The sequence below is a fragment of the Balaenoptera physalus genome, assembly GCF_965194825.1.
Source record: "Balaenoptera physalus genome assembly, chromosome: 13".
Lineage (NCBI taxonomy): Eukaryota > Metazoa > Chordata > Mammalia > Artiodactyla > Balaenopteridae > Balaenoptera > Balaenoptera physalus.
In genome coordinates this window covers 60,479,226-60,493,164 of record NC_138892.1, presented here as the reverse complement: position 1 = coordinate 60,493,164, position 13,939 = coordinate 60,479,226, and the positions used below count along the sequence as shown (strand labels likewise).

The 13,939-nt window shown below is 39.4% G+C and overlaps 2 protein-coding genes across 2 annotated transcripts in view; one reads left to right on the top strand and one right to left on the bottom strand.

Annotated features, from left to right (window-relative positions):
• Positions 1-13,939, bottom strand: part of LOC309641650 (uncharacterized protein) — a 134,627-nt gene that overhangs the window by 17,994 nt on the left and 102,694 nt on the right. The gene's annotated exons all lie outside the window — the stretch shown is intronic.
• Positions 6,807-12,546, top strand: NEUROD4 (neuronal differentiation 4). Its single transcript, XM_082421921.1, has one exon. It carries the CDS (start codon positions 6,816-6,818, stop codon positions 7,809-7,811), a length of 996 nt encoding a protein of 331 aa, XP_082278047.1. The 5' UTR covers positions 6,807-6,815; the 3' UTR covers positions 7,812-12,546.

Here is a 13,939-nt window from a genome sequence, read left to right as displayed (position 1 = left end):
GACTCTTCAGACATGGACCAATATTTTTATTTGCCCTTATTAGCTCTTATTAGCTGTTATTACCTCTCAACTTCAGCAACTCTCCTCCCATATTCCCCTTCTACCAACCTCTATCCCCATTTAAACCAACCAACCAACCAACCAACAAACAAACGAATGGCTAAGCAGGACCTGACCAGAGGAACCCTTTGAAGTGGGCGTGTCTTTCAGCTGTGGAAAGGGAGGAGTTAGACTGCGGGCAGTATCGCCCCTCCCTGGACAGCTGGGAAAGCAATCAGAACTGCTGCAACTCCGAGCCTCCGGCCAGAGCGCAGGAGCTGCCCAGAGGCTGTGGTCCTGAAAGCTCCACTCCAGGGAACTAACCAGGGAGAGGAGGTACTGAAGACCAACTAAACCAGCTGCATCAGCCCAAGGCGTCCTGGAGGAGCATACAGAACTCCAAGGAAGGAGTAGAAAACATAGCAGTCAGAGGAACCAGACCCGGGGGCATTCCTAAGAGGCAGTGGCCGGGTTTAACATGGATCGCTAAAAGCACCTCCTCCTATGATCTGGATGGTCAGGGAGACTTGGCTTCTCTGAGTCTCCTCCAGGACACAGATTCACAGAGTTCACGCCAGGGATTGCCACTGACAGAGGTGAGCCAGCGGATGGGGTGGTATGGGGACTACTAAAGTTTCTGTGGGTAGTTCCTGCAGACCTAGAGGAGTAGTTGGTGTGAGGTAAGTCTCTTCTGGGCTAAATAAGGAGGGAGCAGGATTTCGGAAACTTGAATAGAGAAGCAGAGTCAGAACACTTAGGGACAGATATTAAAATTGTAATAATGTCACTAATTCCCATAGCACCCGTCACTCAAAGTGAAACTCAGATACTCTCAATCATTTTTATAAAATAGAGATTACAAATTATACTCCCATTGCTGTCAAGCCCATTCTTCCATTTTATTAATGCTGAAGAAAAGGGCCAAAAAGTTTAACTGCTTTCCTGAGGTGGCTTACCAAATATGTTGAAAGAATTGACCTAATCCACCACTCTGCTTACAGTTTTTTTGGCTCTGCAAAGAGTGAAGGGGGTGGGGTGGGGAGGGAAATGAAAAGAGAAAAGGGAATGAGAAAAGATGTTGGAAAGCCATGGGGCATATTCTCACCATTGCCCCCATTTGCTCTGCTAAAAATCCTTAGACATTTGGCATCAGTGGTGGGACCTTTCCTTTTCCTCAGCTCTTTCAGATGGGAAATCAGAAGAGAAAGATTGTCCATATATATTTTTGCCTCCTCTGCCTCTCATCATTCACCCACCCCTAAAAATGTGTTCAGAAAAATAATAATAAATGTAAAATGCCTCCCTCGTTTTTTGACAGAGGGACCAGAGATGAAATGCTGAAGAACAAGGAGGGAAAACTGAAGGATTGAGTAACTTCTGTTTGCAAAGTTCACCATTAGGATCTGAGGCTATGAAAACTAAAGTATGACATGTCTGTGCTGGATAAGGGGTGTGTGCGTGTGTGTGTGTGTGTGTGTGTGTGTGTGTGTGTGTGTGCGTACAGGTATTAATCAACAAGGAAAGTGGAGCGTGTAAAAGTTTGAATAGGAAGAGCACAGAACAGCCTAATGGCTGTTTCCAGGCAGCACAACTTACGAGCACCCTGGTCTGCATTCTGTCTTCAGTGCAAAGACTTCGTAAATCCAAGCAAGGCATTCAGCCTCTCTGATCCTTAGATTCCCTAGAAACTGGGCTGAATAGTCCCCTTCCTGTTGTATTTAGGATTTAGTCATAGGATCAGGAGGTGAAGTTAGTGCAATCAGCTTTTAAGAGGAAAGACACTGTCTAATCACCACAGACACACACGCAAAAGCTCCTTACTCACTTATTCATCAATTGAAACTTCTCCCCAACAACTCAAAAATTAGTAAAAGTGTAGGATGAATTCCAGGACAGCCCCACACAGTAGATTAATGCCCAATGACCTCAGCCCTAGTGATGAAAGTATTGGGTCGCCGTAATCATTGCCTCAGCAAACATTTTTTCTAGAACAGATTTTTAAAAAATGAAAAAAATGTGGAAAAAAATTTTGAATTTGAGAGAATCGGCTAAACTTAAAATTTCACAGAAGGATCCTAAAGAAAGGGGAAAATTCTGTTATAAAGTGTAGATACATAAGGAAATCCAAATTCCAAGATTAAAAAATAAAATGAGCTTTATAGGATCAGAATGTGTTTGGGGGTTGCAGGGGGGCCTGTATTGTGCCTCCAGAGCCAGTATTCATTGATTTTTGTCATACTGGAATGTGCTTCATGTATATTTTGAGAGTTAATTTCTTTTCTAGGAATTGGGGAAACCTAAAAATGGTGTATCAGGATACTTTGTGCAATAGTGCTATAGACTTTCCCATACAGCTTCTATCAAACAATTGCCAACCCTTACATTTACATAATAACTTTACAAAGTACTTGCTTTCATAAAAGCTTCTAAATGAGACATGAAAGACAAAAATATTATTTCCATTTTGCCCCAAGGGTAAACTAATTAAAATAATTTTTCTGTGCTCATATAATAAGTGAGTGATGGAACAGGGTTTCAGTTTCATGCTTCTTTCAATACACCTCTGAGCTGGTTCATTAACAGGCTGAGATCCATGGTAGAAATGGGTACCTGTTCTAGAGAGAGCCAAGTCGGTTTCCTTGATCAAAACTCAGAAGTGCATCACACATACTTTCAACTCTCAAATCGAAAACTGGATGTTTATCTTTTTTTATTTTTCTTCTGCTAACTTTTTAATGCATTGAAGATATTTAGGTGGAAAAAGTCAAAGGAAAGATTTTTTTCTTTATCTTTGAGGAGTCCTAGCTTTCACTTCTATTTGAGAGACTCTTCATTTTTCTCCTCTGAGCTCTGGCTCCTGATTCTGGTAGGAAAATCTTATCCCCAATATTGTTTAATCAGAGACAAAAGGAAAAATGTCCAAGTGCCGAGCATGGTCTGTATTCCACCAGAAACTTCATGACCCTGAAAATTCATGTGACTGAGGAGGAGTCCAGCCAACTGCTGTCTCCCAGTTATAAAACAGGATGCAAGAGGCTAACCTCCTTCTGGAATATGGTGGAAGAGTTTTAGTCAACCCAGTAGAGGCAGCTGATAGAGCTCTGTTTCCTCACCCTTTGTAACAGAACAGGAGCTTTCATATTTAATTTCATTAGGAGGTTGGGGGAGTGGGTTTATCAGGGAATTTTTTGAAATGACTGTTGAGATGGAGCCATTGGCTCTTGCTGGCATAAAATCAACATTAAACATAGAGTGTAATTACACCTATTTTGTCCACTTGGCCAGAAAAACTCATGGTGAACTTTAGGAACAAAACACCTAACACTTACATGGCATTTACGATGTCTGGCACTATTCAAAGTCTTTAAATGTATTAGTTCAGTTTATGCTCACAATAATCTGCTGAGGTAGGGCTATGATTATTCCTGTTTTAAAGAGGAGGAGACTGAGGCACAGAAAGATTATGAAACTTGCCTAAGGTCACACACCTAGTAAGCAAATGAGCTGAAATTTGAACTCAGGTAATCTGACTCCAGGGTCTGTGTTGTCTAGCCACATTGGGGAAAAGGGAAGGTTATTAGGCAATTATCAGATGATCTTCTGAGCCAATCAGAGGAGGTTCCATACAGATAAGAGGCACAGTAATTAATACAGCCTCCTTTTATTATTCACCCATGAGAAATAATTTTTATTTTTGAATAAGCAAATGTGTGAATGAGTTAGATAAGAAAACCCAAGACTAAAGAGAAGACTAATAAATATATGGATAGTGTTTTATAGCATTTAAAGTTTACAAAATCCTTTCTCATATTTTTGACTTGCAAAACCATATATTGTATCCCTATTTTATCAAAGAGGAAATGAAAGATCAGAGAGCTGATATAATGTGTTTGAGACCAACAACCAGGAATAAAAAGAATTGGGATTAGAATGTGCATTATTCCAGCTTCCATGCTTTTGACACTACACTACATATTCATGGGATTCCCTCAGAGCTAATGGACCAGTACCTATGGGAAAAGAGAAAGTTAAACTGGAGCCATCTACATCCTTTCCATGGTTAGTAAGAGAACAAAGATGAAACCTGGTTGCCTTTTATATTGTTTTAGCCAAAGTCATTTGGTTCTTTTCCTTTATACCTGCTGTAAATCTGACTTGAAAGCAGCTCTTTGACTCTTACAGAAACCATCACATTGCGTTAAAGGCAAAGGGTAGTCTACTCTGTTCTCTTAATCCCACTTCGTGATAGACGTGAGGATTGACAGAGCTTGGCTAGTGTCCAGAGGTACGGAGGTGGGGATGATAAAAAAGCTCAAATGCAGAGGCTAGGTTGGTATTCAGTTTCAGGGGCAATTCAGGGGACTCTCCTTTCCTCTCCTGCTCTCCTTTCCATGCATGTACGTACGACCCAGTGATAATGATGATGATGAAGAGGAGATGAGAGAAACAGAAGGAAGAGGCAAAGGAGAAGGAAACAGAGTAAAACGGGGCGGGGGGGGAAATAAATGAATGAAAGCAACAAGAAAACAATTTGAAAGAGGAAGGAATCCTGGAATATGAGAGTTAAAAAGCAGAGAACACTTAAACTAGCCTCCCTTTGGATGAGGATCGTTTCCTGGTGACTTGCTCTACTGATCCACATCTCCTGAAGCCAGAGTGCCTTTCTTTCTTCCCCATAGCTGTGATGGAGAAAAAAAGGAGAAAAAAAAGCATAAAACCTAGTATTTGGAATCAGAAGAACTGGTGTTATGTCCTGCTCTACCTGCTGTATGTCTTAGCATTTCCAGTACTTAATTTACCTGACCTGCAGTGACCTCGACTATAAAATGAGCATAACAATCCCCTTTTCCCTTAAAGTTTTGCTCTAAGACTACACAAATGTTATTATAATGACGTGTGGAACATTAGGTTTCCCAAGCCCACTCCATCCTCTTTGGCCTCAGAGTGCACCTGCCTCTGAAAGGTCTGTGTTACTTTAACAGAAAGTTAATTAGGTCTTTCACCCTCCCTCTGGATATCTGCCTGCGTTAGAAGTGCAGCTCAGCACACAAGCTCCATCATCCATATTAAAAGTGGGATTTTCTGACTTGGCCTGGCTAGCCAGTTGACCAATAGGTTCCAATGTGTGTTTTCAATCAAGCTGCTTACCCAGGAAGCCTTATTAAGTGAGTAAGTCAAGCTGACATGATTTCCGTGCTGATTAACATGAACCTAGGCTGTTTTTGCAATGCAGTGACATTAATTATTTATAGGAGGTAAATGAGGTTACAAGGAAAACAAGCTCAGATTACCAGAAACAAGTCAAATCATATATTTATATTTTTAAAAGCTATGTACTAATTCCTGCATTCATTGATTTGAGGCTCAAGCCTCAAGGATCAAAAAACATTTATCATGCTCTCCCCTTTCTGATATACAAAGGTGACGGAGGGTTTAACATTTCGAAGACTAGCTGGTGGAACTGGGATGCCCCAATGGAGTTTATTAGATACTTTTATTTGGTAAATTGTATACCTACGAATCTCTCAACAAATCTCAAAACAATCCAGGCTCTTCCAGAATTGAATGCAAAATATTGACTAAACCACCAGTCTCTTTTGGTTTTCAAATAAGTTTGACAATTGCAAATTTTTCATAGAAAATTCTGACTAAACAGTATCTGTTAGGCAAGCGAGTTAGTCAGACTATTTGCATGTTTGTCTGAAATAGTCTGCGCTATGTTTGCAGTCACTATGTTCTGTGAAGTTTAAAATCTGTCCCAGATTTTCCATTTTTAATGAAATCTTATAATAGTTGCACTAAAATAATCTTAAATAGGTTTGGCAGACTTCTGGCTTGTAATTCGAGCTGCTGCTGTATTCTTGTCTGAGGGTGTGAGATGTGTGTTCAATGAAGAGTTCTCACTTTTAACGTATGGGTGGATTTGAAAGATAACCAGTGGTGACCGCCTCTCTTTTCCTGATCCTTTCTAGACACCATGTTACTAACACCTCTAACACCACTAACACTAGACAGACCACAAGGCGCGTACTGAAAAACAAAACGCTCTTCTGGTGATGGTGAGAGAAATATTTCATGATCATGTTGTGTACCAGCAGAGTCAGAAGGAAACAAGGGATGTTATGAGTCAGATGTGTATGTGTCTCTAAATAGAGATTGAGTAGTCCTTTGGAGAACATGTACAAAGTCTGAATGACCTCATTACAGTTTTTCACTTATTTTGTGGTATAGTTATATAACAGTTTTCTTACGTTATTGTTTGATATTCTTTTAACATTTTGCAATATTACAATTATTGTTTACATATTGTTTAATTATAACTACTTTAGCATCTTCTTTCCCTTTCAGAAGTTTCTCTATTTGGACGATAATTTATATGCTCACCTTAGCTATTTCCTTTTATGATCTGAATTCTGGGAAGAAAGAAAAACATGTTTTGAGTGGTATATCAGTTATTTTTACATAAAATATCCATGAGATAAAGAACCTGAGAATAAAAAGAGTTGGGTATTGACTCTGCAATGAATAATCAAGTCAATTTCCTTTTCCTATAGTTTATTTTCTTATAAATGCTATAGTTAAGTGAGTGTCCTGGGCATTTATCTGAGTTTAGATTAGTTATTTAGAATGGAGAACTTGGGTTAGATAATTATAAGTTGAATTCCAATACAAATTCTGTGCTTTACGTCTAAGACATAAAAAGAAAATTTAGTTTTAAATCAAATCAGATGTTCACAGGCACTAACCATTGCTGTTTCCTTTTCCAGAGTCTGGAAATGGCAAAAACTTATGTGAAACCCAAGGAGATGACAGAGTTGGTGAACACACCATCTTGGATGGACAAAGGTCCGGCTCTTCAGAATGAGATAAAGGAGGAGGAGAGAAGACCAGCTGCTTATGGGATGCTTGGCAGCTTAGCTGAAGAGCATGACAGTATTGAGGAGGAAGAAGAGGAGGAAGAAGATGGGGAAAAGCCTAAGAGAAGAGGTCCCAAGAAAAAGAAAATGACGAAAGCTCGCCTTGAGAGATTCAGGGCTCGAAGAGTCAAGGCTAATGCTAGGGAACGGACCCGGATGCACGGCCTGAACGATGCCCTGGACAACCTGAGGAGGGTCATGCCGTGCTACTCTAAGACCCAAAAGCTCTCCAAGATAGAGACTCTTAGACTGGCCAGGAACTATATTTGGGCGTTGTCTGAGGTCCTAGAAACTGGACAGACACCTGAAGGGAAGGGCTTTGTGGAGATGCTCTGTAAAGGGCTCTCTCAGCCCACAAGCAACCTGGTGGCTGGATGCCTCCAGTTGGGCTCTCAGTCTGTCCTCCTGGAGAAGTGTGAGGAGAAATCTCCTATTTGTGACTCTGCCATCTCTGTCCACAACTTCAACTATCAGTCTCCTGGGCTCCCCAGCCCTCCTTATGGCCATATGGAAACACATCTTATTAATCTCAAACCCCCAGTATTCAAGAGTTTGGGAGAATCATCCTTTGGGAGCCACCCACCTGACTGCAGTACACCACCTTATGAGGGCGCACTTACTCCACCCCTGAGCATCAGTGGGAACTTCTCCTTGAAGCAAGATGGCTCCCCTGACCTGGATAAATCCTACAGTTTCATGCCACATTACCCCTCTGCTAGTCTAAGCTCAGGGCATGTACATTCAACTCCCTTTCAGGCTGGTACCCCCCGCTATGATGTTCCCATAGATATGTCCTATGATTCCTACCCCCATCATGGCATCGGGGCCCAACTCAATACCATCTTCACTGATTAGGGCAGTCAGACCAGCATTTCAGAGGAAGATGTGGAGACATTTCCCATAACTCAAACGGTTGAGCTGAAGACTCAGTGACCTTAATGGAACCCTATAGATACATATCAAACAAACATATCAAACAAAATAGTCCCAGTCTGTTTACACCTTCCTACACCTGTCTCTCTTTTCTCATCAACTTCTCATGTTGTATTGATTCCTTTATTTAGGGTCTTAAAGTGAAATTATCTGACTCTTTACAATCATGTGAAAATAGAACAGAAGCCCTGGATCCTATCTTAGTGGTGCCAAAAACTCACTGAATGATCTATGCCAATTAATTTTTCATTTCTGGCCTCTGTTTACTTACTGGGAAAAATCAGTCAATTGTTCTAAGTCTAGATAATTTCTAAAGTCCTTCATAGTTCTGAAATTCTGTGACTTTGGTGATCACGCCTATAAACTTCCTGAAAGTGGAAGGATTGAGGAGTAATAGGAAATGGACACCGTGCGTGGAATGATCAAATGGAATTGCCAAAGGAGCACCAGTGGCGTGTCTCGCGGGGACTTGATGATAGGACTTCTTTGCATTTATCTAAAAGTAGCTTCCAGAGGCTAACATTCTAACTTGGCTGTCACTGTGAATAATGTTCTTTAAGAGATTAGCTCTATTTCTTGTTGGGCTGAAAGCTGAACATATCTTCCATAGTAACTTGAGAACCATAATAGAGATCTCATACCAACTTGATTCTTGATGACATTTCAAAAGCACTTTTTTCAATACTAGAGGTGGGGCAAGCAAGTCACTGAAACCTCAGACTCCTACAACCAATGGGACTTGGAGAAGTCATCTAGACCATTTCATGGCCTTCATAACCTGAGGGCCCTGGAAATTCTGATGAAGCTCAGGTACTTCTATTGGAATCAGCAAAAAACCCAGGCCACATTCAAGAGCAATAAAATGGCTGTTGGATACTACCTAACCATCGTTTGGGGACTCTCTCCAGCTCACACCCGCCCATGGGAAAACCACTAGGTTTTCCTTGGCAAGATGAATTTCATTTGGTTAAGAAAAAAATGGTTAAAACCACTAGCTTTTGTCTACACGTATTTTCTAGAAGCACAAGCCCCAATCGATTTATTGACCAAACTTGAGTTTTTCCAACATACATAAAATTCTTTATCTCATTCCCACTAATTGTTACCTCTTCCTCACTTCTAAAATATGTTATTACATATTGTAGATAACATTTCAAGTGACCAGACTTAGGGATGCAGAAATCAAATCCAAGGTCAGTGAATGCTTTTACCAATTTATGTCTTCACCACAGGTTTATCCTGATTTGCAGGATGTTTATTTTTCTTCACGTAACTCTTCTTTCCTTTATATCAGCAGTAATTTTGTCAAGTTTATTTTTTTCCAGAGAAATGTGATCTGAGAAATTTCACTGTCCGGTTCAATCTGCCAGGACAATTATTTAAAGCAAACCAAAAGCCTAAATGGTTTACATGATAGTGGATCACATCCTGCTGCTGCCAGAGAGGATAAGTTTAGGAAGCAGGCAGGGTACACAAATAGGGCCAATGAATAAAACTGATAAGGCAGATAAGTATGTCATTTTCTACAGCTTAGCTATCCCCTAAAACCTGCCAAACTATTTGTGTATCTTGACTTTCTTTACCCTCTTATTATCTCCTTACAGTCTAAGTCATTTTCTTTCCATTTTGCTTGCAGCACTAATCCTGCTGTTTTTGTACCCTTGGTTTGTAAATCCACTTGAAAGTATCCTTGAAGAGAGCTCTTAAACCCCATAAGCCACCAAAGTGGTTCCCCTCACCACGATTTGCCCTAGAGGGAATAGACAAGTAAAATGATTTATGAAGCCCTCCTATGTGCTTTCTGAGTCTATACTGGCACTTACCTTCCTGAGAGGCTATGGGGGGATCTATCCTTGAAGCTAGCATTTTGTGGCATTTAAGTTTGTAGATAATGAATGTTGTCTGAATTATTTATTAGTTATTATTTATTTAATTTATTTCTCCATTCCATGCAAATTCCTTGGGTTCTAAACATGTGCTTGCAAACCCACCCTAAGACTTCATTTGGAAAGTAGCTCATAATTTTGCTAGAAATTCCTGAGTTTTGGGGTGAGGGCAAAGGAGGAAGTTAGTGCAGAGTTACCTGTAATAATTTCATAAAAAGCAGCAATAATTTGAATGGCTATGCAAGGTAATATTTTTAGATTTTTTTCCTTCACTCTAAGATGAGCCAGTTATTTTTTGGGAATCTGTTGTTTATGCTTTTGGGGAGTATGGTACCCATGAACCAGTGTGGGATTGTTCAGAGAGACTTTATAATTGAATAAAATTTGGAAATGCAGTGTAATTGGAAAGAACCTACTCTCCAACCCCGGATGGTCTTTTTCTTCTGGGGACTTTATCCGATAATGCAAAGCAATTGCTTAAACATTTTGTAAAAAAAAGTTTTCCCTCTTTTCCTAGCAGAAATAAAGCTGTGAGTCTTCTTAGACATTGTGTTGCATTGTCAGTCTTCAAAGTTTTTCTTCACTCTCACCTATTAATTTTCTTTGACTCTAAATCATGCGAGCAGCAGCAGAGTACAGGCTGGCCTGTCAGGAGGATTTACACATCCCATATTTCAACTGATCTTGACAGAAGACTTGAAAGGTCCAAACCAAGTAGCTACAAGCCTAGATGCACTCTGCTACTCACATAATCAACCATGCAACTGAGAAAAAAACAAATCTAGGGCTTTGAGCATTCTAAGCCATCAAACAGGTAACTTAGATGACTTACAGAGAGGTGGACCACAGGAAGATGAACAATTATCCAAAATTTAGGTGGGCCTACCAACTCTTCAAAAAATTATGAAGCATGTTTTTTGGCAATAGCTCCAGCTCATGATTTTTTTCCTTCAGATTTCTCCAGTTAATATTTTCCAGGGTCCCTTTTTACATGCATAAACTGCTGATGACAAAGAAATAATAATGATGATGATGATAAAAATAAACTTTAATAAAATATTACTGGTTAATCAAGGGAGAGAATTTGCTTAAAATAGTTAAGAAGCAAACATTACAGAATGAAAGTCATTCTCCCACCCCATCCTCCATCTGTCCAGTACCCACTCTCCAACTAGAAACCACTTTTTAATTTTTAGTTTACTAGTTACCAGAGATCTTTTATGCATATATAAGAGAATATTAGGTACATTAGGTACAAATATGAAGTTAGATTATCCTCTCCTTTTTTCTTCTGTTTTTGGTAGCATAATATAACACGTTTCTGCATACTTTATTTCAACACATAAGTTTGAGTAGTTTCATTTATCATCAAACTTTAATTCTTTGTTATAGCTGGTTAACATTTTAAGTAAAAAAACCATAATGTATGATATTAAATTATAAAATTTGGATTTTTCCAATTTTTTGCAATACTGAATGAATAATAATGTACGCATCATTTGATGCTTATTAAGAGAACATTTAGCAAAGAATATTCTAGAGGAATACAGATAAACTGCCAGATACCAGCCACAATCACATCTAGCTGTTAGAAATGCTTACTATGTACTGTCACTTTTCTAGGTGATTTACATGTATTCCTTCAATCTAAAACAATCCCTCTAAGGGAGACACTGTTATCAGCCTCATTTTACAAATTATGAAGCTAAGGCATAGAGTAACCTGTTCAAGCTCACACTGCTAGTGAATGGTAGAGCCAGGATTTGAACTAGATGATTTATCCAAAAGGTTTGGTTGTTTGGCTGCTTGGCTGGTAGGTACATAATGTTGTCATATCTACAAAAGGCTAGAGCTGGTGGAAGAGGAGGTACTTTCTGACACCCCTCAAATTGTCCATATGACATATGGCACCCTGTTGTATCTGTGACCCAGGCTGGCCCATACCCAAGGTCTGAAATGGAACCTGAGAAAAGACTCTCTTTCCATTGACAAAAGCTCAGCTTTCAATTGTACGTTGTCTACGTAGATATAGATATAGGTTGGCTCACAGATCAATGCTTTGTTTCTTGAAAGTGCCCATCTTTCCGAGGGCTTAAATCCATTTCATGGCTGTCATCTTATATATCTTTAGAGTATTAGAAAGAAAGTTTTAACAGGGAATTATCGATATGAAAATAATAAAATCTTTTACAACATAGGAGCAGTCTATCTTCAAGATTATTTTTTTCTGTCTATCTAACTTCAGAGTATAGTTTGGTGCATTAATTGCAAGCATTGGCTTTAGGATCTAATAAATGATATTTTAGTTATGTAACTTAGTAGTTGAATAACCTTTATTAAATTGATTACCTTGCAAAACCCTCAGTTCCCTCAAATTTAAAAGGGCAATAATAGCAATGACTTCCTCATAGGGTCATTCTGATGAATTAATTGAGATAACATGTCCAAAGCACATATTTAATAAATGGTATTTATTACCATTCATGTTACTATTCATTATTCTTTGATTACTCTCACACTGACTTTTCTCTTTGTCTCTAATAATATGACTAGGGAGTGCTGATGGTGACTGCAGTAGGTTTATTTAAGGAGTCCATAGAGATCTTTAGTTAAGAGGGTTGAATCAGACAGACTTGGGTTTGAAGCTAATGGGCTGAGTTCAAAGCTAACCAGGCAATTTATTTAACATCTCTGTGTCTCAAGTTCCTTCTTGACAAAAAGGGCATAAAAATTCCACCGAATTCATAGAGTTGATATGAGAATTAGAAGTGATGATAGGGGCTTCCCTGGTGGCGCAGTGGTTGAGAGTCTGCCTGCCAATGCAGGGGACACGGGTTCGAGCCCTGGTCTGGGAGGATCCCACATGCCGCGGAGCAACTGGGCCCGTGAGCCACAATTACTGAGCCTGCGCATCTGCAGCCTGTGCTCCGCAACAAGAGAGGCCGCGATAGTGAGAGGCCTGTGCACCGCGATGAAGAGTGGCCCCCGCTTGCCGCAGCTGGAGGAGGCCCTCGCGCAGAGACGAAGACCCAACACAGCCATAAATAAATAAATAAATAAATAAAATTTTAAAAAAAGAAGTGATGATAATACCAATGAAGTGTTTATCTCTCAGGTTCTGGCACAAAGGAAGTAATATACTATTATTATTGTTATTGTTATTATTGGGAGTAGACGGGAAGAGATGAGGAAATTGAGAACAAGAAAGCAGAAAAGATCCTTTGAATTTATACAGTTGATCATTGAGTGGGGCCGATATCAAAAGCCAAGCCTTTTGACTAGTACTCCTTACGTTGGAATGTGCTATTTTCTAACTCATCACAGGGACACCTTTAACAGAAACCCTCAAAGGCAAATTTCCTCAATTTGGGAAATAGGAAGCATTGCATTTTTCTTTCTTTTCTAGAAATTGGCCTGGAGCTAAAAGAAGACTTGTGGTAGCATTTTGCTGTCATCTGACCTAAGAGGATGTAGGAAAGGAATACTATTATCTCACAAATACATAGTACTATATATTTCTTTTCAATTCAATTTTGCAAATGGTTGCTGAGCACTTCTTCTGGGCCAGGCACTAAGCCAAGGGCTGCGAATACACAAATGAAAACATGACTGTGCTTTGTAAGTTTATAGTTCGACAGAGTATACATTAATAAAGCATTTCTACACAGTTATCATTCAGTGTTGACAGCAAGGTGAGGCAAGAAGTTCAAGTATTATAGATGCTGTTTAACAGAGGAGGAAGCTGATACTCAGAGACATTTAATGATTAGCTAGGTCAAGCAATTAGTTAGAAGTTAAGTCAAAGACTATCTGATTACAATGCTTTGTTGGTTTGCTTGTCTTAGATAAGTAAAGTCCTGCTTTATTTGTGGTTAAATAAAACACATTTTCTGGGATGAGGTTAATGGATTATTATGACAATTCTGGATAACTTACTGGTTGAATAACCTTGGTTAAATTAATTAACCCCTCAAAGCCTCAGTTGCTTTGCTAAAATGAATTACTACAAATATGAAATAAAGCAAAGAAAATTGTAGCCAAGGTCCGGTTCAGATGCATAGTAACCAGGGAAGTAGTTGATCATAAAATCAAAGGAATCCCATTATGGCTGTCATAATACACAAGAAAATAAAATGTTTGACCAATACCTCACACGTGTGTTAA